This window comes from Alosa alosa, chromosome 19, assembly GCF_017589495.1.
Source record: "Alosa alosa isolate M-15738 ecotype Scorff River chromosome 19, AALO_Geno_1.1, whole genome shotgun sequence".
Classification (NCBI taxonomy): Eukaryota; Metazoa; Chordata; class Actinopteri; order Clupeiformes; family Clupeidae; genus Alosa; species Alosa alosa.
In genome coordinates this window covers 28,785,214-28,811,883 of record NC_063207.1, presented here as the reverse complement: position 1 = coordinate 28,811,883, position 26,670 = coordinate 28,785,214, and the positions used below count along the sequence as shown (strand labels likewise).

Genomic DNA, 26,670 nt, shown 5'->3' with positions numbered 1-26,670 from the left:
GCCTGAGCTTCCATTAAAAACATATTGCTCCATTAGCCCCCCTCAACCCCCACATCACCCTCTCAATCATAAAAGGAATCCTTTCACTATTTAGGTTTGAAATGTACTGTACTGTAGGTGACAATGGCTCACACCTTTTAACATCTTTTGCTCCACTGGCAGATGTAAAATATAGCTCTATGCACTGCACTCTACCACTGTACTCTAGAGGTATGATATATCATGAGGATTACATACCACATATCAGCTAAAGTAAACTAAAATCCACACAATCAACTAAAGTAAACTAAAATCCACGCAATCACTTAAAAATAAACATTCTAAATAAGTTTGGTAATATGAGAGAGATGATTGCATGTGTGTTGCGGTGCGGAGGCTAAGGGGATGCGTTCACCCCAGGAAGACGTGTCCATACTGGCCCACCTTCTCCGGCTTGTTGTCAGCGAGCTGCTCCACCTGCTCGGGGAAGTGTGCCCCTATGCAGGTGTTCACCGCCACCTTCACGTCACACGGCAGCGTCCGCATCTTCTCCCCATGCTCGTCCAGGGCCTCTCGGACCAGCTACGGGACAAAAAGACCGGATTGTAATCACAACACACTCTCTTTACTCAGTCAGTTAAATGGGAGCAGCCTTCACTCAGTCTTTTCTCACAGTTCTCAGAGTGCTGCACTGAACTTATGGCATAGTCACAGAAAACAAGAAAAGACTGCACTTTGCATAAACTACTTCTTTTATTGGCTCTTTTGCAGAGAAAATGTACGAACTTGCAAGTACCATTCTGTGTAAAGTTCAGCCTTTTCTGTTATCGTTTTCTATTGAATCATGAACCACATGATTTGATTGTAGACCTGACCAAAAAGCTGCACAGAAAGTTACACCCATATAAGTGCAAATAAAAGGACATCTCAGATGTCCTGTAGACAGAGAGGATATATCCTTTTAAAAAAGGTGTTCAACCATACCAAAAAGCTGCATAGAAAGTGGCACACTATCCAAAACAAAAGCTGAGAATTATACATTCTCAGCAGGGTGCCAGTACATGCCAGCTAACATTATCAACTTGAAAAAAAGAGTTCTTCAAAACATTCCAGTTATCTACAGAAAAATATTTTTTCTAAGAAAGAAACATCATTCCTGACAATTTCCTGAGATCTAAAAATGTAGCCTATTTGAGCTGTGGTACTTCAGAGATACACTGACTGATGATTTATACTTTGTACATCCAATCCAGTCTAGATTTGGGAAGATGGGGTATACATATGGTGGATGGAATGCCATCAGGGTGCATCCAAGTCCACAAATAGTGAAATCTTGTGCCACTGTTCCATGTGCTTCACCGATAAAAGGCAAAGTTATCAGAACTTTCTGAGCACAAAGTATATTTTTGTTTGTGCTTCCTGCTGGGAAAAATGTGTGCTGTTGCACTTTACGATGATTGGACAGCTCCACAGTCAAGTGCAGCTTTAATCAGATGCCATCAGCTGTTGCCACTTGCAGAGCTCAGACTTGCACTTGTGTCATTAACTCAGTTTGCATGTGAAAAGGCCTACAAGCGGCACCATCCCAGACACGTCCACCAAGACAAGGACTGATCACTGATTACAGTAGCCCATAAATTACAAGCTATTAAAAGGATTTGATAAGGACAATCTATAGGCCTTGCATCCTAAAGATTATGTTGGATTAGGGGACAGACAAATAATATGTGTTGTTTATTACCTTAACATGTGCTCATTAAATCTAAGATAGTAGCGGTTCTATGAATACCATGACTACCATAGTATACTGACAGTAACACAATATTAAACCAATCAAACAATTTTAATCCACTTACCAAAAATCAGATAACTGGCAAAAACATTGTTTCCATAGTGTATACCACTGTCTCCCATAAAACATGACACCCAAATGATATTAACACTGGTTTGAGTGGGGACAGGATGGTTAGACTTTCCTTTTGAGTTGGCATAAGAGTAATTCTAGGAGTGGCTTGCCTTAGTAATAATGCTTGTGATTTATGGTAAAAAAATGTATGTATTGCTTGTTTTGCAGTTATTTGCTGTGCTAATTATTGTTATTGATGGCATGTTCAGGAACATTCAGTGGAAGTGCTGATACTCTCTGTGATGTCACCACCTTGCCAACAAAGCTTCTGAATGTCTCCAGAGTGGCAGCCTGGTTCTTCCTCAGAGCCTCTTCCTGGGCGTTCACACAGTCTTCAGCCTGTAACAGACCACAGAGAGGCATGGTGAGAGGCCTGAGGAGGTCTTCAGAAGAGCAGCCGGCATACTGAGAGCTGTGGCCTGCTCGTGAGTGAAGGCGAGTGGACATTTTAGCGGACAAAGAATAGCGGAGTGGACATTTTAGCGGTGGCAAATGGAAGCGAAGGGGCAGGTGGGCAGACAGAGGCTGCTGCTGACAATGTTGCTGAGTGCTGATGAGCAACCATGTGAGGAGGGAGCTGAACAACAACACAGAATGAGTCATCGCACACATGCTCTCAGTCACTCACTCACTTCACACACACACACACACACACACACACACACACACACACACACACACAATCACACACACACACATCTCTCTCCACTGAACACCCCCTCACCACACACATGCACACACACATACACCCCTCCTCTCTCTCTCACACTGACACACACACACACAGCCATACATACAGGATGAGTAAGAGGGGACCATTATCCTGGTCAGAATGTTCTAATCATCAGAGTGCAAGTATTATGGACTAACAGCTTGCAAAACTGTGTGTCCCTTGGTTCAGAGATGCCTGAGGAGGACTAATTGCTGGGCTTCTTGGTGAAGCGCAGCCCCATAATTGTGGCTAAGGGTCTGGCATCATGTCCCCTCCTCCTCCTCCTCTCTGCAGACCTACAGGCTCTGCCACCATGCTGTGACTCACGGCTCAATCAGATCATGACACATGCTTATTCCAGAGCAGCATTCCCTGTTGGCCATAATGACCCTCTTGGGTTCCCACTACCCATTGGCTCTGGCAAGCACAGTGTTTGGAGAGGACGGAAATGTTGCAGAGGGTTTGGACAGATTGTGGGTAAAAAATCACATACCTCTTTATTGTCAGGGACATCTTCATCAAGCAGCTCAACACTCTTGCTCTTCTTCAGTCTTTTGGGGAAAAGAGAACAAATCAGTGTGTCAGCATAGGGACAAACATGTTATACCAATGCACTACAAGGTTTGACAATATACTGTATATCCCATGTCAAAACAGAGCAGCATGTTATTTCTGCTGAAGATTATGCAACAGCTGACATTAGATGCATATGCCATGCATTTGTGGTGTAATCTGACGGCCCAATCACTAGAGCACTCTGAGCAGGTGGCCGGCCAGGCGTCTTTGTGGAAACTGCTCGGGGCTCCAATCTGACACGGCTCAATTGAATAAGCGGAACCAGGTGTATGCTGGTGTGGAAAAAACAGACGCAGCCGCTGGGTTTCGAGGAACAGATTGATATAATAGATAGATAGTGATAGAGAGGGAGAGAGAGGGAGAGAGAGAAAGAGAGAGAGAGAAAGAGAGAGAGAGAGAGAGAGAGAGAGAGAGAGAGAGAGAGAGTGATGGCCACCCAAAGCATTAGACCAAGACATGATAGAGGAGGCTGTCAAGAACGGAAGGGGCCAGAGGGACAGCCCAGGTGACATGAAGTCACTGTGAGCTCTGTGGAAAGTCCAGGAGAAGGGTGTGTTTGAAAAAAACTCTGAAGGCTCTGAGGCTGGAGTCTATGGAAATGGTATAGTTCTGTCAAGAATCCTTTTAAGGATCTTGTTTTTTGCTTGATAGCAATTTTATGTTATGAAGAACTGTGTGGTGAGGGAATGAAATAAACATCTTGAATTTTGTTGTTCCACTGATTTCCACTGACAGTTAACTAGATCTAACTAGACTACGAGCCCTGACTACGAGCTTTAAACTTTAAAAAGCTCAACTTTACCTCTGAGCACCAGTGTTGTTTTTAGATATCCTCAGCGCTAGCAACTGAGGGATTTGGTGTGAAATGTCAATGTTTGTCTTCGCTGGCGATGGTAGATATACAACCATCTGTATTTTTTGGCAAACTCAAGAAGAGAATAAGTAATTCACCCCTCTCACAATAGACTAATGTCCAAATGATGCTTCACTGATTTAATATTTAAAAAATGTCATTAATTGACAAGGTTGAAAAAGAAATACATTTTACATTACATATACATTTTATTAATTTTGTTAATTTTTTGTTTATTATGCTTATTACATTTTATTTCTATTCAAGCAAAATAGTGTTGAACAATAGGTTGTTGTCAAGTGGAGATTTTCTATTCATTGAAGCCACCTGACACCACTAGCTCCGTCATCTCACCTGCACTTGTCTGTTCCTGATCGCTTGGAGTCTGTTTTCTTCCTCATCTCTTTGTTCTCACTGAGAAAACAGAGGAGAGGCAGCAGAGATGGAAACAAGAGAAAAACGAAGTCCATTTTTATAATGGCACCACCAGAGCAAGACTCTATCTTACCGAATCATTGTCCCTGCGAGCCGTACCTTTCCCCCTCAGAAACACTCATCTGAATTAATGTGCAGGGTATTGCCACCGCTGGCAAGGTTGACATTTCTGTGAGGCCACATTCAGACCAAATGACTGGGGTTAAATATAGTCAGTAAATGGTGTGTGTTCTGGCCAGGAGTGCTATTCAAGGCTCTGCAGCATGAACAGCAGCAGGTCAATTTGCAATCTCACAGCACACTGATGACCATCGGCCAGCTAAGAAAGAGAGAAGGCGTGGGGGACCAGGGGAGAGCAGCGCTTAAAGCAAAGCACATGACCAGACACATGTGCACACATACACACACACACACACATACACACACTCTGAGGAACAGGTATTTGTTGCAATGTGGTCCAATGACATCAAGACTGTGATTAATATGCTGGAAAAAACTTTGCAGATAAATGAAAATATTAGCAGGCACAATTAAAGAAATGTTTAGAGAAATGTGCAAAAGAGGTACAAAAGCAGCTTGCCGCCCACACATTATCATAATAAATCAGTCTACAGTGGTTGCATAACCTGAAAGAATGGAGCTGTATGTTTGGCATGTTGACTGGGCACAATAACTACAGCTGCAGAAGTTTCAAATACATTTCAGTTCTGCCAGTCTTCGATAAAAGTGGAGTTAGAGAGTGTGTGCGTGCGTGCGTGTGTGTCTGTGGTCATGCATGAGCCTCACCTGTGTAAAGCTTTGAGTTCGCTGGAGTGTCTCTCAGTGGCCATCTCCAGCAGCTTGGTCAGGCACTTTTACACCGGAAACAGCAAATAGGAGACATGACATCACAGCATCTCATCTCACAGCCCAACAACACAAAAGGTGGCCATCTGTGTACCAGCCATCCCATCCAACATGGGATGAAAATACAAGATCTGCTATTATGACTAGCCCTTTACCGCTAATGCTAAGAACAGCATGTTCACTCAGCATTCTGCTTGGATGACTAGCACTAACAGTATCGCTATGTCCGTTCAATTCTGTATTCTCTCATGACTACCGCTTGAATGCTAACACCATGGCCAGCATGTTCATTCATGGCCCTCAGCAAGAATCATACTTCACATGCTATAGCCAATAGGAACCATAGCTCTGGTTCCTATTTCCTGTCTCCAAATGACAAGTGCTCAGGTGCACTGATGCTCTCCACTCCACGGGTCTGCATCTGAGTGCACACTTCAAATGATAAGAAATCAAGGCACTTGGACAATACAAGTAGAATAGAATGTTTTTTGTTTAATTCTATTTGGTTTTCTTCAGTCCTATTCTATGGACGTATGTCCAAACCTTTCCTAGTCCAATAAATACTCTGTGCCAAGATCTGTGCCTTGGATTTCTAACCACTTTATCGCCACTGTCCTCTGACTCACTCCAAATCTCAGCTCCCGGAGCGAGGGAGCGTGAGTGTGTATGCGTGTGTGTGAAGTAAATGTGTGTGAGTGTGAGAGTCCAAAAGAGCTGTTGACTCCACAAGGCATGGAGTCTGAGTCAAGAGGCCCAGAAGTCACTTTGGGGGCGGGGTTAAGTGCCATGGTTGACCCCTGTGATCTCTCTCCTGACCCCCCTGATTAAAGTCCAGGAGGTGCGCCGGTCGACCCTCAGCACTGATGAGGAATCAATGCCCTCGGCAGCAGCCTGGCCCGTGTCCAGAGAGAGGAGACCGGACACCTTGTGACTGGAGCAGTGAAGCCTATACACGGATATGGGAAAGTCCATCCTGGCCTTTAAGGTCAACCACCTGAACTGGTGAATTACAATCATGAATTAAGGTTGAGCAGTAAAGTGGAAAGCTAGAAACGCTGAGCAGTTTGTGTCCGATTTCAAGACTAGAGAGTTTATTTGGCTTTGAATGAATGAGTTTGTTATATGTGCAACCATGCAGCTAAAGCATAGGACAGGCACACCTGTATGTAGGTAAACTGCTTGGCAAGAAGCCTTAAGCACTGTGACCAAAGAAGAACTGATGTTTCAAAACTGACTTTTGATGTTTCTAAACAGACTTGAGGCCTCATTTAAAAACACTGATTCATACACATTCAAATATGATTATAAAAGGGCAATTTTAATGTCTGCTCCTCCATAAAGTGGGTGATAAGTTCCGATCAGAGCCCTACACCCCCTCCACGTTCTCCCTTCCTGTGAGCGGCGTGTCCTACTTCACTTTTATGACTACTTCAGCAGGAGCTCTAGCTCTGGTGCGCTGCCAGGCCTGATTGTAAATACATGTTTATTGGACAGAGTGGGCTTACAGTCAGATGGCTGAATGGGAAAGTTGTGATTGAATGCACCGCTTGCAAAAGCCCAATCGCCCCAAACCATGGCCTGATTGTACAGTGCTGCTTAACAATACCAATCCCATTCATGTGGCACTTTTGGGACTGTGACCACATAAACTAGTTTCCTCTTTCCCAGACCATGGTTTACTCATTTTCTGCTTGTTTTCGCTGGCTCTGCCATGACGAATGTCTGAGAAACTCCATCGCTACCTTGTTCTAGCTGGTGCCTGGCGTGTGAAGTGCAGTAAAGCAATTCGTTACATCCCGAGACCGCAAGACTTTCTGTCTCTGAGGCCGTTGGCCCGCCGGTCCAAAGTTGCAAGTTGTGTTTTTTCTGCTCACAGACGCTAGAGGGAAGCGAGACAGCGACCATTCACACCAGAAAAAGTCACATATTGGAACTATTCCAATAGTTTTACAGTAAAAGCAAATAAATGGTAACTAATGGCAATAGTAGGTTAAACAATGGCTTCATATGTTATGTGTATGAGAATGGAAAATAAAATGCTACATAGCCTACATGTGCATACAAATACCTACCCACCTAATAATTAGTAGGCCTATAACTGTACTGCTGTTTGGTGAGAAAGTTTGGCAATATTACTTTTATACATTGAAGAGGATGTGTGAGTAATGATGACATGTCTCTAGCCTGTGTTGTACCTCGGTAGCATGCTGCTCCTTCTTCTTCCTGGTGGAGTGATACTGCTCAGTCCACTGTGCCCTGAGCTCCAGCTGCATCTTCTCCTTCAGATCAAGCACACGCTCCATCTGAGGTTCTCCACTCGCCTGTTCACTTCCAGCCCTGCAGGGGGTGCCGTGACAGAGGACCAGTTAAAGCAAGTTTGAGAGGAAAGTGAGGTGATACATAATGTGCAGTTGGCCATGTATGTATGGATAGGTTTATAGACCCTTTAAACTGTAGAAACAAACATTTGCATTCCTAAGGCATTTCCGGAGGCACCGAAAACAATATTGAGCTAATGGTAACATGGGGACAAACCAAAATAAAACGAAGAAAAACGAAAACAATTGGTTCTGCCTAGCTCGAGTTGCTGCAGCCAACAGAGCTGCAAGGCAACTACAGTGGGGGCATGAACATGGGAACTCATGGGGAGCTAGGTAGAACCAATTGTTTACATGTTTTTGTACCGACAGAACTTGGAGACATTGAGAAACTAGATCTAGGTGAAAAATAACCAGAATTCTCTTTTAACGATTGAATCTTGTTCAAGCTTTTTCTATTGTTTTGTAAAAGAGATGTCATTTCTCTAGAATATAAAATGTCTCTCTAAATGAGAAGACTTCTACTAAGCATGCAGCTAAGCACCTAATCATTTTGATTGATTATTTGATTTTTCCCTTTTGTCCAGGCTTAAATGCATTAACTGGTGAGGGACTGAGAGCTCCCTTCTTGGGTTACTGCACCACCCTCACAGGGTCCAACACACGGCTACGGTACGGCTCTAGAATAACTCACTTGACCCCCTCTCTGAAATTCCACCTAACTCAGGATGGGCCTTTAGCACTGAACTACAACAACAGTGTTGCTTGAACGCTGGTAGGTGGGTAGGTTGGAGAGAGCAGGTTAAAAAGAAAGATCCATTAGCAATTTGCATTCTCTGAAAGGTGGATTATCTATTAGGCATGGAATATTTTTATCGTGGCTGCTGCTGCCTTAGAACAGGGTCTAAATATACTCCAATTAAGAGAGACCCGCTCTGAACAACAACAGCAGCGTCATCGTCATCTCTCCTGTCGGAGATAATTATAGAGCATCAGCAGCACATTTTCTGCTGGTAGTGCTGCCCCCATGCTGTGGCCAATGTGACATGCATGAGACAGAACTTCATACAGTAAAATGACATCGTGAGAGTTGGAGAGAGAGAAAAAAACAAGAAATAAACTTTTACACTTTCTTCTTCAGGGAGGTCTTCTTCTTGAGGGACTTGAACTGGTCACTGTATTTCTGTGTCAGCTCCTCGCCTTTCTTCTGGAACTTTCGCTCAAGCTCCTTCAGCTCCTTCTCCTGCCTCTTGGTGACCTTCAGGAAGCTCTTGTGCTGGAGTAGCTCCTCAGAGGACACAGTGGAGGGTTCTATGTGGACGGACACAGTGGGTAGAAGGGGAAAAGTTTCTCTCACAGTCATAACAAATGAAATGTCATGTAACAAATGAAATGACATGTTCTCAGAAGAGTATCATCAGAGCAAGACTCACTGACGAGGTTCTCAAAAGCAGAGATTTGGAAGTAGGCCGTAAAGACCTGAATATTATCAAGTGTACTATATTTCACTATTTAATCACTGCATGCATCTCAACGCATCTCGCAAGGTGCTTGTTTGTCAATATGAAGTCTATAAACTGGTATGATGACGATACCTAAGTAAAAAAGCAAACACTAAATGACATCCACTAAACATTCAGCATAGTACTGTAACAATGCAGTTTATAAGAGCAGTCAGGTGACTATACCTATAGGTGACCATAAATTGGACCAGTACTTTGTAAGTTATTTGAGTGGGGACACACATACACAGAGACAGACAGACACACAGGTGGAAGGATTTGATTACAATAGGCCCGCCACCTTCCCTACTGAGGGCAAAAGTATTTACAACTGAGTGACCACCCCTACCTGTTAAGTGACCACCCCTACCTGTTAAGTGACCACCCCTACCTGTTAAGTCGATGGATGAGTTGGTAACTAATGTGGCTGAGGCCACTTCACCAGCGGCTGCTTCAGCTCCAGGGGCAGGCTCAGAGGGGGGGTCACCAGCCCTGTCCTCCCCCTCACTCCCAGTAGACAGAGGCTCAGCAGCGGGAGCTTCAGAGGCAGGTGGCTCATCTGAAGTCTCCATGTCTGGATCAGGGGATGGTAGCTCTGGGACTGGCACAATGTTTGCCTCTGGTTCAGGGGGTGTCGGGGTGGGGGCAATGTCGATGGAGTCTAAAGCTGGCCCGTTGAGAATGGGGGGGTCAGGGGGGGAGATGAGGGGTGTCACTGGCTCTGTAGTGGGCTCTGGAGGTGGAGTGGGGCTTCTCTCCTCCGTGATCAGGGATGAGGGGGATTCAACGGCGGCGGCAGCAGTTGTAGCATCAGCATCAGCTACAGGAGATTCCTCAGGTGGTGGAGGAAGGATAGCGCCCTCTTCTGGATCCTTACTGACTTCAACATCTGAGTCAACACACACAGTGTTCTCGCATGCTATACCATTCACCGGTTAAAAACAAAACTCTTCAATTATTTAACACTCTACATGTCATTTCCCTTGGTGACTAAACAGTTGAGCAACTGCCTCAAAGCAAATCAATTGAAGAGCCAAAGAAGTTCACTAAAAGCTAGTGTATAACTTACAGTACTGTGTAAGTGTAGTGTATAACTGTATCTGCTTTGAAAATACATAATGACAGCAATTGGGAGCAGGATTCATCTGTCCCAATAATAATGTGTACTGGACTGGTATGTCTGACTTTTTCACGACTCCCAAGCTCAACCCCCTCTAAAAGTCAGCTCAACAGTGAGACTGCCCACGAGCACATGCTTTTCTTACCTGCCACAGGTAGAGTAGACGGTGGTGGAGCTTTAGCTACCTCAGGTGTAGTAGCCATGGGGAGCTCATAGGGGCAGAGATATGCTGATGACTGGACAGAGAACAAAGAGGGGACTCACACAGTGACTCATGACAAACTGACCAGTCACACTTTGACAAGCCATAAAACCGAGATGTTGTTGCCAAGGGAAAAATTAAATATCTCATCTTCAAAATGCCATTCTCTCCCTCTGATATCCATTTACCTCCTGTGTCTTTGATGGCTTGTCTGAATGCTTCACTGGGTTGAATAAAGCGTCCGTGAAATCTTGAAAAACAAACAAGACAGAGTGCTTTAGAAGATTTCCAGGGTAACTTTGAATGGCTGTAATTGTGTTATTGTCACATATTAGACACCATTAGTCAATATCACTCAGATGCTTGAACAATCAAGCAATCAGCCACAAGGACTGATTGGCAAACATGCAGGGGGTATATTTGGGTCTCAAGTCCCAGTGACTATAACACTTAAACTCTGATGTGGTCATAATGGTCACTACAGGGAGACTGAGGTGAACTTTAGGTCGGACATGTCTGAATGGGCGTTACCAGCGAAAGCTGCAGGGATGTAGTCCTTCACCTCGATGTACACGAAAAGGGAGGGAAGGGTGAGGGGGAGGTTGCTCTCACTCCGTAACCCAATGTGGTGATATCCTGTGGTGATGAAACCAACATGTCTCCTTAAAGCTTTTACTTCTAAACCTCTAAAAGTTCTCTGCACTATTTTCCATACAATTTTTGATTGCAATGAGGCTGTCATGTTTAAATACAGGGCCTGATTATAAAAATAGACACTTATGTTGAAGTATTTTTAGATCTGTTTTTATTATTATTATTATTATTATTATTATTATTATTATTATTATTATTTTGACACGTGTGGAGGACTTTGTCTACCATTATAGTCTTACCTGATTGGATGGCATCGACTGGGATGATCCTGTGTCCTAGGAACTTCCCTCCCTCCTCATAAGCCACGATCCTCAGTGAAGCCATCTCAGGAAACGAGATCTTCACACGGACAACAACCAACTCTCAGCAGATTGAAGACATCAACTCATGTGGATGACATCCACTCATGCACTTTGCATGGAAGTGATTATGCTGAACATTCAGATGGTCATTTACCCGGCCTTCTCCTAAACTGCATTACCCAGCTAAATGAATCCTAGCTCACAGTGCGATGGATAACTACCCACTTCTCACTCATTATGGCTGCTGCCAGCGATAGAGCAGCACAGTCATACAGGTTTTGTCAACGTTTTTTTTTTTCATTTTTCTTTCCACACGTTTTTAGTCGATGATTCCCGGGACACGGAAACATCAGGAAATATGACACTTGGTGGGCATAATGCCTTATTTCCGGGGGCCACACACCACCTCTGTACGGTTTGCAAGGAGCAGCAGGATTAGGGGATGGAGAGAAAACAGCTAAGATGACATTGCAAGTACCACTAAACTAAAGTCATTTTAGGTTTTTGATAATTATATGAACTGTTACTGTGCAATTATACTATAACTATATGAATTATTTATATCATCAGTATATACCTTACATTAAGATCCATTGATTAGATTGCACTGACCAGATACTGTGCAATACTTTCAGATCCTATTAATATACTGACATACTGGTGATATGTATTGTGACAAGGCGTCACCAACCTTCTCAAAGACAAACGGCTCATCAGTCCATACAGGGTTAATTGAGTTGGGAGTCACACACCACTTGGTGCGGAACTTGCGCTTCTGGTCTCCTGGTAACCCTATGATCTCAACTTCCACCCCAGTCTTCACACTCTTCTCAGACAAGAACTGACCTGAGTAGATCTGTGTGGTCAGAGGAGACAAGATGGTCAGGTCAGATTAACTTGGATGGTCTCCTATAAACTATGCAGATGCTCAGATGCTTAACTATCTGTTGACATTCATTTACTACAGTGATCTATTAACAACCTGTAAAGTCTCTGTAGATTAACTATTCAAAGTGTTGCCAACAAGATGTCTATTTGGAACAACTGTGTGAAATCAGGTTCCATGGGAAGCAAAGGGGAAACTGATCTCATGCTCTACATCTATGAGTTCACAAAGATGCTGAGGCTCAGATGAAAGACGTGATTGAAGAACTGTAGCCATTCTATACCTTCTTTCACCTCATTTATCCCACATACATGGTTTTGTTGATTCTGCTGTCCTCTGTGTGTGTGTGTGTGTGTGTGTGTGTGTGTGTGTGTGTGTGTGTGTGTGTGTGTGTGTGTGTGTGTGTGTGTGTGTGTGTCTATGCATGCAAAGAAGTGAGTTGGCATGTAAAGAAATGAACTGGCCCACATACTTTGATGCTCAGTGTATTGGCCACAATGGTGTCAAGCCTATCACAGTACGGGTCAAACGTTTTGTCGTTCCTCCGCAATAGGTCATGCTTGAGGAGGTAGCCAGTTCTTCCATTGAACTCAAATAGACTCATGTTCAGCTGCATAGGAAAATCTGAAGAGGGAGGAGATTGAGAACACAGATGAACACAAAAAATATAGAAATAAAGTATAAAACTAAAAATGCAACCACAACACCCATCCATCCAACCCATCCACTCAGAATAATCTGAAAGCATTGAAGCAGAAAATTAAACAATTACAACAATGACAAAATAGCTAATGTGGCAAGGGCTCACCCTTAGACAACGTAAACTACATTCTCCATGAAAAAGCATAAAGTGTAATCATGTCCTGTTTGCTTTATATGGCAGACCCACTCCCACCATCACCATTCATCCAACATGGAACCCTCTGCACCCAATGAAGAGGTAGCTTGACCCAAAGCCGTATGTATTGATGGTTCTGGCTTGGCCTATACTAGAGTGACACCTAGTGATCAAAACCTGAACACTACTCTCTCTCTCTACCCCTATAAATAAAACAAAGCCTTAAAAGCCTTCTGATTATCAACAACAAACACAAGTCAAGAGCCAAAGTAAACAACACCCAAAGGGTAGCAGCTGCAGAATGAATAATGAATGCTGCTGCTGCTGCCACTGCTGCTGCTGTTTGGAATGTAAACCTAAGACGTAAACAAACAGAGGCAGAGCAGCAAAACTGTACCCATGGTCTGGTAGTTCAGCGCTACCATCTGACAGCCTGCATTCCAGAAGGGCTGAGGGTTGTAGTTGGAGGAGTCCATTCTGGTGCCTTTAGGGTAGATCCTACTCATCTGCCTCTTGTTGTATCTGAAACACCACGCTTAGGAACACACACAATATATATCAGGAATAAAAGAAAATGCATGAAAAATATATAACATGCACTGAATTATTTCTGTGTGACGCTGCTTTTAATAAATCATATTCTGGGCCCATATTACATAACATACATCTCTACATCTATTGTACATAAATCATGCACAGTTAAGACATGTACGTGCTTATGGGTTAACTGCAGTAATGGTTTGTGTACAGAGATGCAGCCTCTTTAGGAAAGGATACTCTACAAACTCCACCGCTGATTTGGCAATGAGACTCTCTCCTTTGGTTTCCACAAATGAAGAGATGTTATAGCTCTTATTTTTCCCTGCAAGCAAAAACAATAGATGCACATAGCAATGAACTCAGTGCTGAGTAATGAGTCTTTAAATATACAGTACATGTACAGTATAAGATGATCAGAAATTCATATTTTCACCATAATTTGCACTGATAGAACTATTAGACATATGATATGCATATGCACACATTACAGTAAACACTATTATGGATTTACTACCATGGGCCACTATTTTGAAACAAAATGTTCAGTCACAATCTGTGTTTAGCACACAATAAGGGTAATGTATTGCAACATGTTCCATCTGATATTCAAGCAAAATTATGATTTCTCCTTATTAAGGATTTATTTGGGCATCTCACACTTCCATGAGATCTCTGATAGAGTGAAGTGCCCAGACTTACTTCTGGAAGCTTCTAAGGAGATAAATTTACAAGGCTGTATGTAGTTAACTATTGATGACATTGCCTCGTATGCTGTCACTTCCTGTCCAGCTGTTCCCTGGGAGAGTGTGAGAAACACAGGAAGAGGAAGTCAGTGTGTGGCCCTCCAGGACTGTGGGGGTGTAAGGAGCGGGAGAGAGGCCATTCATGTCCACTTGAATCAATACTGTTATTTAGAATGGGTGAGCATGTATAATGCTCAAATCTCAAGTCAACATGCAACATGAGGCCAAGTGTCCCAATGTGCCAATATCACTGTCCAAACATTTGGTCCAATACATAAATACATAAAAGGCCCTCATTTCAATGATGGTCAAAGTGTAAAGTCTGATAATTTGAATGAATTCAGCCGGAATGTTAACGAGATGAACGAACCTCATCTGAGTTCTTCATCTTCTCCTCGTCTTGCTCATCCTGCTGCTCCTGCTCCTCCTCATCCGCCTCTGACGTTCACAAAGAAACCCCAGACATACACACAATAAAATATACATGAAGTAGGTATTCACACATACAACAAAGATGTATCTACAAGTAGCCTGTGGCAAATGTACAACTGCAAGTGTCCAATAATACAGCCAAAAGTATCCTGCCTATAACATTATTTCCAAACCCCCCCACCCCTGCCCCTTGATGCCCACCTTGACCAACATGGGAGGTGTAGGTGGTGTTAGTTGGATCTGAGCCAAGCTCTACTGCCCCATCAGCTGAGGGTGAGACAGGGGCAGATTCAGACAAGTCACTGGGCGTAGAAGCTGTCTCTGGGGCAGGATCAGTGGCCGGCTCGGGCGCAGAAACAGGGGGAGTTTCTGCCGATTTGCTGGCCTGCTCTGGGGCTGGTGTTTTCATTGCGTTGGGTGTGGTGGTGGCAGTGTTCCCCTTCTTGTTCTTGATGAGGATCTTTCCCATGAGCTCAGAGGGGGGTGGGATGGGAAGACCCGGCTTCAGCTGGACACAGGCAAACACACATGCACAAGGGAAAACACATGTATACACGCAAGAATGCAGAAATACTAAACACACATACAGACACACTTCTGCAGAAAACCACAACATACATATACACACACTTTAACAGCAACATCAACACCTCACATGCACACATGTAAATACATACACCACAGGGACACACATGGACACATAAACACGGCAGGTAAGAATGTTATTAGATAGTAAATACAAAGGACCAACTGCACACAGAATTACTGAGAGAGCACAATTTCCCCCCCACTTGGCAGCATTGTAGTGTTACACACACACACACACACACACACACACACACACACACACACATACACAGGGAGGCTGTCCGCAGGGGGTTCTGTGTGAAAATGAATCAGTGGAGGTGTAGCTCTGCACCATGAAGGTCACACCAAAGTTAACGAGAAACAAGGGGGAGGGGCGACTGAGGTGAGGTTCACCTCGCCATCACTACACAGCCACTACACAGGGCGATTAGCAGAGGCTGTGGGGGAAATAGATTTCAGGAAAGAGGGTGGAAATATGCTGATAGCATAAAGAGCAAATGTTTGAAATCAGCTGTTTGGCAAAGATTAATCTGGTACTGTAGGAGGCAGATAAATTAGAAGGACTGAAATATAAAGTGAAATATCACTAGTGCAGTCCTCCATGGCTGTATGAGATTGGTCAAACTGGATACATCATGAGCACAGTGCTGGACTCACTGGGTATTTATCCAGTGGGTCGGTCAGCAGAGCATCTCCAAATATTGTCCTGCAGTAGTTTGCCATTTTCTCCTGTTGCTTCACCCTGGAAAATTCACAAGTCAACAAGTCAAGAACGTACAAGAATGCACTGTGTTTGCCAACAACAGGCATGTGGATATCCAAGTATAGATGGTCTAGAGGGTCTGTCTGGGCACAGAGCTCCCATAAAAGTTCTGAAAAGTAACTCCAGTATATTAAACTGTAACTGTGTTATGAAACTAGATGGCAATCTACCTAATCCTGTATTTTCTGATAAAGATAACTGAGACATTTCGGATTGGGTTTAATAAAGAACAGGCCTTACGAGTCGACATGGTTCTCAAAGGACAGGATAACGGGGTACTGGGAGGTTTTGAAAGCGCTTTCTGCAATGGCCTCGATCACATCCTGCCAAAGACACAAACACAATTTATTACCCAGATGGACACTGTTGGCCAAACCTGGCCTGCCCTGCACTTTCTAAAAGCATCACTGCGCTATGACCATCGTTAAATGATGGATAGACTATCGTTTAGAACACACTGCTTCAGTTAAAATGGATGGAGCAACAATACTTTTGGGGAAACATCATCATGTATTGACATCGGTGATTGCTCTATCCTTCTGCTGATATCTAATCTGACCGTGTCAGCAACCATTAATATGTCTGGCACTGATGTGTCTTCAGAATTTCATTTTACCTCTAGTCGTATTGAGTTTTATGGCTATTTCCATGCCAGGCTGATGTCGTGTGGTAGTGCCAGCCAGCCCTGTCATATATGGAGAGGTACGAGTCCCTCGGGTGTGCCAACATTGGTCTTTTTAATGGCGCTTCAGGTGCCACCTGGGCATGACTTCCAGGAAGCTGACAGACGCAAATGTTTACCAGGAATTTCCTGAGGGAGAGGATGGGAACAAATGCTGGCCAGACTACCACACAGACACTCTCCATCAGCCTGGCTTTCAAATAACACATCTAAGCGAGCAGCTAACATTTATAAATAAATGGCCAAACAAATAGCCCTCCTCTTCAGTGTCCTCTCCTGATCTAGTATCCTCAGGGAACTCCTCTGCAACATTAACAGTTCTTGATTATAAAGGAGCTATTCTTGATCATTATTACATTCGTGGCTTATACAAGTAACTTCAGGTGCAACCACTGACATCAAAAGAACACAACAGATGCTCACAGTGTTCTTTTAGCCAATGTGCATGCAGTATGGGAGGCAGGGGTGTCATTGTGTTGTCTATTGAGCTCAAATAGCAACAACATCTCATCAGAAGTAAGGCTCGTATCTTTAACAAGGTGCTCCTATATACTGGACCTTTAACACAGCGCTCAGAGGTCAAACCTTGAAGAGGATCTCGGTTGTCATGGTGAAGCCGTGGGTGATGATTGGCTCCTCATCGGGCGGCTTGCCCTTCCAACAGTCTAGCTCCAGGCAGCGGCAGCCAGCCAGCAGACACTGGCGGTACATCTCAGGGGACGACACGCCAGAGAACTGGCCCGCTGGGGCAGAGAAATGGAGAGAGCGAGGTGGGGAAAGAGTGGAGAGGGTAAGAATGTGTGTGTGTGTGTGTGTGTGTGATAAGCTAATTAATAATATATATAACAAATCTTATAAATAAACTTAATCTAAACTTAAACTTAATCTTAATGGATCTCTCTGTAAAGCGACCTTGGGTTTGAGAAAGGCACTATATAAATTAAATGTTTTGTTATGTATTATAAATGTATTAATGTATTATTATCTTAACTAAAAATTTTGAAATTGCAATTCATTTTACTATAGTCATAAAACACCCACAGGGACTAACAACCATATACAGTATTATTTGCAATACATAAGGTCCCTTTCATACATACATACATAGAACCATGGTTATTACAGTAAAACTAATTTGACCAAAGACAGAAATTACTGACTACTATCAATTTACTTTGCTTTTCCCAAAGAAACTATATTGTGTGTGTGTGTGTGTGTGTGTGTGTGTGTGTGTGTGTGTGTGTGTGTGTGTGTTGGGGGTTGGCAGTTGGGCATGTATATTAATAGGCCTATAGAGTTTCAACTGCAGAAACAATTTGTTTCTCTCTAACCACTTTTTTGCGATGCGCAATGCGGCGCAAGTATGCGCGGCGTGTGCGCATGCGCGCGCGGCGCGTATGCGTATGCGGCATGCGGCGCGGCATGCTGCTTGTGTGCGTGCCTGTGTGTGTGTGTGTGTGTGTATGTGTGTGTGCGTTTGTATTGAGCTTACCTGTGAGGTAGGTGTTGTGTGAGGACTTGATGAAGTAGTGGTTGAGCGGCTGCTTCATGTCGTGGCTCTGGGCCAGTTTGTCCTGGACCACCACAGATGTCTCAGGCCCAATCAGATAGTTCAGAAGGCCCTCTGGAGTTATCTGGCCTACACACACACACACACACGCACACACACACACACACACACACACACACACATACACACACACACACGTTTCTGTACTCAACAAAAACTAGTGGGTCTGGTAAATGCAGTGCATGATTACAGAAGTTTTTTTAAGGGACTCAGAGGAAAGCTACAGTATAGTCTCACACTTACATATACTTAAAAATCTTAATACATTAATGCTGAACAAACTAGGCCAGACATTTCAGAAAATGTTCTGCTGGTGGCCTGGCCCCGGGCCCCTCACTCACCCCTGTTGATGTTGGTGGACATGGGCTCGTACTTCTCCATGAGGGCTTTAACCTGGTCCGGCCTCAGGGGAGGGTACAGCTCCTCGTTGAGTCGAGAGTCACGCTGCTTCTCATTCAGGAACTTGGTCAGGACCTCTTTTGACATGATGGGCTTGGCTTTGGCGGAGCTGTGGATATGTGTGTGTGTGTGTGTGTGTGTGTGTGTGTGTGTGTGTGTGTGTGTGTGTGTGTGTGTGTGTGTGTGTGTGTGTGTGGGGGAAAAGAAACAATAGTATACTTTAGTGCAAAATTAGGCAACACTTTGGTATACTGTAGGGACCATAACTTATACGTGTATATATTAGACATTAGTGCTCAACAAGTTATGTATTAAGCATCACTGCACATTTATTGAGTCTATTGAACAATTTTGTTATTCTTAATCAATGGGTCATTTATTCTCAATCCTTAATAAGCAACCAGTTGGTCATGATCTAAGGCTACTTGTATACTGTCTATTATGGATCAAAATACAGCGTTTATAGACTCTTAATACACTGTCTGAATATGTGAAGGATATATCAATAACCTTAGTCAAAGACCTTTTTGACCTTTGTAAAAAAATAATGTTTTGTAAAATGTACATGTATACCTAAGCAAGAATTCCTGCAATCTTTGAGCAACCAAGAGGAGATCATGTGAGACTTGCAGTTTACAAGGAGTGGCAGGAGTAAAGGATGGAGAGAACTTGAGAAGTTTATTTCTTCAGATACTGTAGTACATGAGATCACCAAACCATGGTCATATTATGGACTGCTATGCGGCACATCTAGTTTTGGTATGTTGTGCTTAAATGGTGCATTTTGTTGAGGAAATACAATGTCTTTTGCACTGTTTTTGGGGGTGAGTTTCATCAAAATGTAACACTTTCTTCCATGCCATAGTACAAAATACCATTTCTGTCTACAGAAAGGAGTGTGTGACAAACAGCGCCTGGCCGAATTCAGTGTGTGAGGGCCTGTGTATGCTGCCACTGCTGCTCTGCCAGGAGACCGATGCCCATAATAGATTCTCCCACCCACATGCCAATTGTTCAGCCAGTGAGTTGTAGAATGCAGATGGTGCCTTTGTGTTTTTACATTGTGTGTGTGTGTGTGTGTGTGTGTGTGTGTGTGTGTGTGTGTGTGTGTGTGTGTGTGTGTGTGTGTGTGTGTGTGTGTGTGTGTGTGTACGTAGATGTGTGGGTCTAAGCGTAAATTTGCGGCCAATGTAAACCATTTACTTCCCCACTGGCTCCTCCCAAAATACTTGGATGTTGCTTTTCCTTATGGATCCAAATAAAAGCATCTATGTGTCTCTCTGTTACTATGGTGTACAAATGGAAAATGGAGACTCACTATGACGTGAAGATTTCATAAATCTCTGGTCGTGGACATAAATTACTGAGAAACTCCTTGTACTTTTCCTCTGTGAAGACCTCCAGCTTGACACTGTCAAACTGAGACAATGCAAACAAGCACACACACACACACACACACACACACACACACACACACACACACACACACACACACACACACACACACACCCACATTCCCATAAGCCACAGATGTATATTCATTTATGCATCTTAACAGCCAGCTATTTTTTAAAATTCAAATTGGCTTCACTGGAGGACAGATGGACATACTTACTTTTCCTTTGGGTAAGCCAGATGCAGATAATGCGCTGTCAACCCTCTTCTTATCAGCTCGGAACATCTTATAGAAGCTTATTCAACCAATTAAAAATGGAATTAAACATGTGATCGCATAATATCCTCTAAATAGCTTTACACACAACGTATACATGATTAAAGAGCTGAATGGCTGTATCAATATAGTTCTTTTTATGTCAAAATAGTGGGTTCCAACACATTTTGATTCCACACTGACTTACAACAAGGGGAGTGGAGTGGCATTGCACTGTGTAATGTTGTTGCATTGGGCAATAAGGGTCATTCCTTCCCATACTGTATTGCTTTACGTGTTCATGTGTGAAAGACATTGTGCAATGCTACAAACTCACTTTTTGACAGGAATCTTGCCATCTTTGTTGGTCTGCAGAGTAAGTCGGACATATCTGTGAAAGGCAGATTTAATGTAAAGAGAGCAACCCTTAATCCAATTCATGAAGTCCCCTCTCAAGAGCCTGAAATGTTTAAATTGCGCGTCTTTCACAATGGAACACTAAGGGGCCTAATTTAAAATATTGGGCAAGTGTAAAGACAAAATCTAACTGAAGCTTATACAATAACGAGGCAAAATCTATTTATCTGACCTAATACCAAAAGCAAGATCCTAAACTGAAACGTTGGTGTATCAGCTCAATATTCCCACACAGCACACAATATTCCCACATGCACAAAACTCCTCACTCATTGAGTGTCTTTGCCCTTTGCCCATTCTTTTAACCCTATTTTAATCATGCCCATCATTTATCCCAATGACTACTAGGGATATGAGCTTTGATCTTGGTATTTCTGGACTTCTGTCATTATGCAATTTAAGATAAATTGAGTCAATATTGGTGAATAGAACTAAGACATTGAAACTTAAGTGAATCTAAGTAAAGTCAAAGTCATTTACAAAGCATTGAACAAAAACTGCTGTCATGCTGCTTTCTCGCTCACATTTTATCCAGGAAGACCTGTCTGCAGGCGTTAGCTCTGTGTGGGTTATAGGCCATGGCCAAGATGTCAGCCTCCCAGTTCTAAAGCAGATGAAGAGCAAAACATTGGCCACAAGTACTGAGTCATTCACCAGCACATAAACAGCACTAATACTGAGAGGGAAAACCTAGTGCATTAGTGAGGAAAGATGCAACCATTTACATGTGCAGCAGACAGTGAATAAACAACATGTCAATACGCAGAGAGAACAAGTGCGACGAGTAGCTTTTTCACCAACATCTCAATGTCAAAACAAAAGCTTGGTCACAGCCCTTCTTGTTCATGGTTCCTCTGGTTCAACAGACACACCATTTGTAAACCATGTGGTAAAAGGTAAAGATCCTTGTTGCAGCTCCCTGAGAACCCCAAAAAAAAACAGATTTCAACGGCCTGCACCACCACTCTGCTACACGCTGCTGTAGGTGAGGACATCAGCATATCAGTGTGTCTGCCCACTAGAGGGCCTTTGAGATTACTTTCACCTTGAGAGGAAATGACATGTGGGCTCTGACATCACCCTCACTACCACAGGGCTGCAATCTGCAGGGTAGTCTATTAGAATAAGGGATTAGAGTTATACAACTCATAAAGTCATAAATGGAATTTGGCTACAATGTAAAAACAGAGGGCCCTATTTTCGCTACCTGGCGCATAGCAGAAAGTGGATTATTATCCCAGAGCAAAGTTTATTCTTATCTTGCACTTGTCTCTTTTTTTGAGCAACGCGCCACGGGGTATGGCAAGGAGTGGTCTGGCATGTTGTCTAAAAATCGCTATCATACACCACCTAAAATGCACTACGCCACTGACCAAGAGACACCTGGTCAGAAGTCTATGGCGAGTTGTTTATATGTTATTTTAAGAGCGCATTATCAACAGCGATATGGGCGGGTGCACAACGCACCATGCTTCCCTCATCCATGAACGCGCACCAGCGCACATCCATGCAAAACATTCTCACAATGAGTAGTTGTTCACCATCATTTGCAAATTGGTGATGACGGATAAAAGTGATAAGGCCAGAGGCACATATGAAACACAGCTGAAGACGCACTGTCAGATGTAAGAACTCCTCTGCAGGATAAACGTTTTATTCAGTCATTCGAACATTATTGGGGTAAGTGTTGCTTTTTCCAGGCTATGTTTTCGATGGTAACCCATTGTCAGTCAATAGTGAAAGCATTTTGACTACGATGATAGGGCCCAAAGCCTGCTCTAGTGACGATGACTGCATTGTGTGATAGGCCACAGTGTGTATGTGTGGTTAAACAAAACTGCATTTACATTAAACTTTCACTCAGTAATTGGCTTATATGACACTTCTGCAGGCATCACACATCTTTTTATTCCACATACTGTGAGCTGTGAGGAAAGTTGTTGTCATCTAAAGTGTTTCTGTGCTAACCCAAGTGTTGCAGTGGAAAGATATATTGTCCCATAAGAATGCTCCTGCACATGCACTTGTTTTCAGCTACAGTATACATGGGGCAAGATGCTGGGACAAGATGCTTCATTCCCTGTGCTTGTGATGTGGGCCTCCCACAATGACTAGATCTGTGTCATATACTATAATCAATACCAGATCAACAAACCAGCTGCCCTCGTCTCTCCGATGAGATCAAACCTGTAATTTTTATCGTCAGATGCTAGAGGATATTAATAATAACAATATTAATGTTGTGAGAGACCTTAGCAGGCTTCTGCTTCAATTGACCAAGTCATGGCTGTAAATAAATGTCAACTTACTTGCACTACTTTCTCTTTGTTGGCAAAAAAGTTGTGATATGTCAAGTTGACCATGTCAGGGCCTGAGACAACAGTCATGGTTTTGGCCAGGTGATTGCTGTCAGGAAAGTCCATGTTCAGGACATTCCGAACCTTAGGGTGCTGTGAACAGGAGGAGAAAGGGGAAAAGTCTCAATGAACATTCCTATCAAAGATGGCAGCAGATTCTGAGAAGGAATTCCAGTCAGATCTGGTTCTGTTCTGGGCCAGACCTGCTGGATCCACATCAACCGAGAATGAACCAGGTCTATCAAATCATGAATCGACTTAAATCGACTGGAGTGAAAAATATCACCAAATAATAGTTATTTGAAAAAACTGTGTATAACTAAATAAAAATAAGGTATTTATTTAAGTTGACTTAAACATCTTGTTGATTTATTTCAGTAGACTCAAACATCTTGTAATATAAACCACTATAGCCTAAAAAGTTGAGCAAAATATTATTATACAATTTCTAAAATAATATGAAATAAAAAGAATGATAACTATTCTAGATTTTCAATCTCATTTTCTCTGAAATGTACACTTGGACCTTCTCAGTTGAATATCTATCCTGTGAGATGACAAGCTGAAGTTGTGGAAAGCTTTTTTTTTTCAGTAAAAAAGACTATCACAAATCCCACTGATATATTCTAATGACACATTCTCATGGTTCTTCTGCCAGCTCAGCTGCCACATTTTCAGTGACAGCAAATGTTATAATTAACCCATTTACTCCTAAAATGCCTGCTAAAAACGCCTATAGAATCCTATGGCATTCTAGACTAAATAACCTTATTTCCTGAGGGTTTTCTGAAAACATACTAAAAATTGTCAACGTCTACCAAAATGTAATATCTAAGCCTCTGTAGCACCTAGAAACATGAAATAAAAAGCATGCTGCGCTACGCAGCATCCAGCGGGAGGGTCAATGTTGCGCTACGCAGCATCCAGCGGGAGGGTCAATGTTGCGTCATGCAGCATCCAGTGCGAATGGGTTAAAGGCAGGACACCATTCACAACACCACACCTGCTTTCCATACAGAGCCTTTCAGCCCTACCACCTCAACAAACAAGCAAATGCACCTCACAACCCATGCAAAACTCTACCATGTGAAATGTGACCTGGCACACTGAGTGGTATAAACTGGCCAGTCATCCCACCCTGACAAAGATAAACATCCACAAAGATGGGAAAGCACTACCATCAGGGGAGGTGTGTGTGTGTGTGTGTGGGGTACATGTTTATATAGTAAGTTGACTTTGTGTCCTTTGTGCCATTTGTGAGCTGACGGGATCCAGCGCTCAGGGGTCGGCCACAGGGAAAGTCTCAGAGGAGGCAGATTAGAGTGGGAGCAAGCGGTGGGATAAATTCAGCCATTTGATTAGGCCCCTAAACGACTGATGCGCCCAAGAGATCACACAGAGGGCCTCTGCAAACAATCATCTCTCTCTCTCTCACTCTCTCTCTCTCACTCTGTGTGTATGTGTGTGTGTTTGTCATGCATACATGTGTACGTGTGCGTGTGTGTGTGCGTAACTCAGGGCACTGTGTTTATTGTAAATGGTTTGCAAGGCAAATGCATAAACAAACATCCCATAACACCTTCCTCCACTGAGGACTAAAGAGATTTTGATTTAAAACAAAGAAGAGTTTGGCTTTAGACCCACAGGAATGCTGAGATTTGTATCTTACTTTTGGTAGTTTGGCATATTTCCCTGATCTTGTGTCCCTGATAGTTGCCACATCCAGAAACTCAGTTTCCTGCAAGGAAAAGGGTGATGTCAGACATAATCAAATGGCAAGTCAAGAAGAAGCTAAAAATCTATATTTTAAAATCAATATGATACCTGACTTAGAATATAAATAAATATTTCAAGCATTTTAAAGCCCTGGTACTTTATATCGTGGAAAAGTTTAATAGAAATATACAGTATTCTTTGTTTAGTTACTATTGTAGATAATATCACAATAGACATCGTGGTATAAAGCTAAATAATGTTTGAATCAGAGCCATGTTTTTGCTAGCAAAACCTTTTATTGGTTAAAGATGTTCTCGTCCAGCAAATAAAACTGTCACAACAGGTTCTTAATTATAAATTACAAATAAATCTGGCTAAACCTAATAAACCTATGCTTTACTCTATAACTTGTTTTGTAAGCTGTAGAACCTGTAGAACCCAGCATATGTTAACAACTCAACATAGTTAAAACACAATCTGGGTGCATCTCCCCTCCTGAACATACACTAACTAACCTGCCTGCCTAGTGTATGGAGACAACAGAGCTGTCATGCACAGCTCAGTTCATGTGTGTGGCTGAGAGAGGGATGAGAGGAGGTATCAGACAGAAGAAGCCCCTTAAGCCACCTCAGCTCTTGAGCTCTGATCGATATACTTCATAGAGGGAAGGTGGGTGAGAACAAGGGAGACTTGGTGGGTAGGTTGGAGGGGTGGGGGGGCTTGGTATGAACAAAGCTGAGGTGTCTTTAGAGCTTAACGTTCTGGACTGCACTGTCTTCAGGAGGAGGAAGCATTTACCACTTCTGGTGAACACTGGATTTATGTTAGCATCGACAATTATCTGAACATTTTCTAGACCATAGGATACAGTATGAAAGCAGTTGATACAGTTGATATCTGTCTGAATTAAAATACACACACAAACACACACACACACACACACACACACACACACACACACATACACATCTTAAAATGAAAGAAAGGTTGGAGGACATTTCTGACCTTGCTCTGATTAGTCCAGTAGAGGTAGAAACCCTTTGAGTCCATCTTCAGAGTTACAGGTGCTGTGTGTGTCGAGTCCTGATCAAATACATTTAACAAACACATGCATGCAGAATATTCAAAGGATGATTATCAGAGATTTTTATCAGATGTTTAGCTCATTTGTCATTGAGCGTATAGGTACATAAGAATTACAAATAAAAAAATAAAAAGCAAAGATTTACAACCATGGACTCAACATACATTACTTTCTTTTTCCTGACTGCTTATGGAGACCTAAATCTGAAGTTTGCTGTAATACTTATTTTGAGATCATGTTTGCTATCTTAAAAGCAATAACCATCAGCACCAGCAACAATATACTCCACCAGCCAGCTGTTATATTCTCTTTCTTTCCAGCACCACTTGCAAATATGCTTTGAACTTTTTATAAAGCTGAATTCCACAACCAACAAATGGGAAATCGATTTTTTCCCCCTCACTGTCAAACAGCACCTCCTCACTCGAGAACCCAGAAATAGAACACAGTGTATGTTTCAGGAAAATAATGACAGAAAGTGATCTGATTCCTTCCAACTGTAAAAAGCAACTTACATCACTCCACTTGATGAACCTCTCCCCTTTGACCAGGTACTCCTTCACCTCAGGCTCCTGAAGAAAGTATCTCTTTTTAATCAT

At 42.8% G+C, this 26,670-nt stretch overlaps 1 protein-coding gene across 1 annotated transcript; it reads right to left on the bottom strand.

Annotated features, from left to right (window-relative positions):
• On the bottom strand, positions 1-26,670 carry plcb2 (phospholipase C, beta 2). Its single transcript, XM_048227920.1, has 33 exons — positions 26,587-26,670; positions 25,993-26,070; positions 24,941-25,009; positions 23,224-23,364; positions 21,439-21,518; positions 20,835-20,888; positions 20,462-20,537; positions 20,165-20,265; positions 19,802-19,806; positions 18,789-18,944; positions 18,370-18,516; positions 17,463-17,620; positions 16,436-16,518; positions 16,090-16,174; positions 15,161-15,352; positions 14,783-14,848; positions 14,369-14,465; positions 13,907-13,991; positions 13,527-13,651; positions 12,764-12,915; positions 12,097-12,261; positions 11,343-11,442; positions 10,981-11,085; positions 10,638-10,699; positions 10,393-10,483; positions 9,519-10,016; positions 8,753-8,936; positions 7,503-7,644; positions 5,248-5,312; positions 4,381-4,440; positions 3,091-3,148; positions 2,138-2,224; positions 1-561 (listed from the first exon to the last, which is right to left on the bottom strand). The coding sequence occupies exons 1-33, from the start codon at positions 26,668-26,670 to the stop codon at positions 391-393; spliced, it is 3,822 nt and encodes a 1,273-aa protein (XP_048083877.1). The 3' UTR covers positions 1-390.

Coding starts and splice junctions, on each gene's coding strand:
- plcb2 (XM_048227920.1), bottom strand. CDS start 26,670: ATGATTAAAAAGAGATACTTTCTTCAGGAGCCTGAGGTGAAGGAGTAC. Junction 21,519..23,223: donor ACAAAGAGAAAGTAGTGCAA/GTAAGTTGACAT, acceptor CATCTGCTTTAG/AACTGGGAGGCTGACATCTT. Junction 10,484..10,637: donor AGCCATCAAAGACACAGGAG/GTAAATGGATAT, acceptor TTCTCTGTCCAG/TCATCAGCATATCTCTGCCC.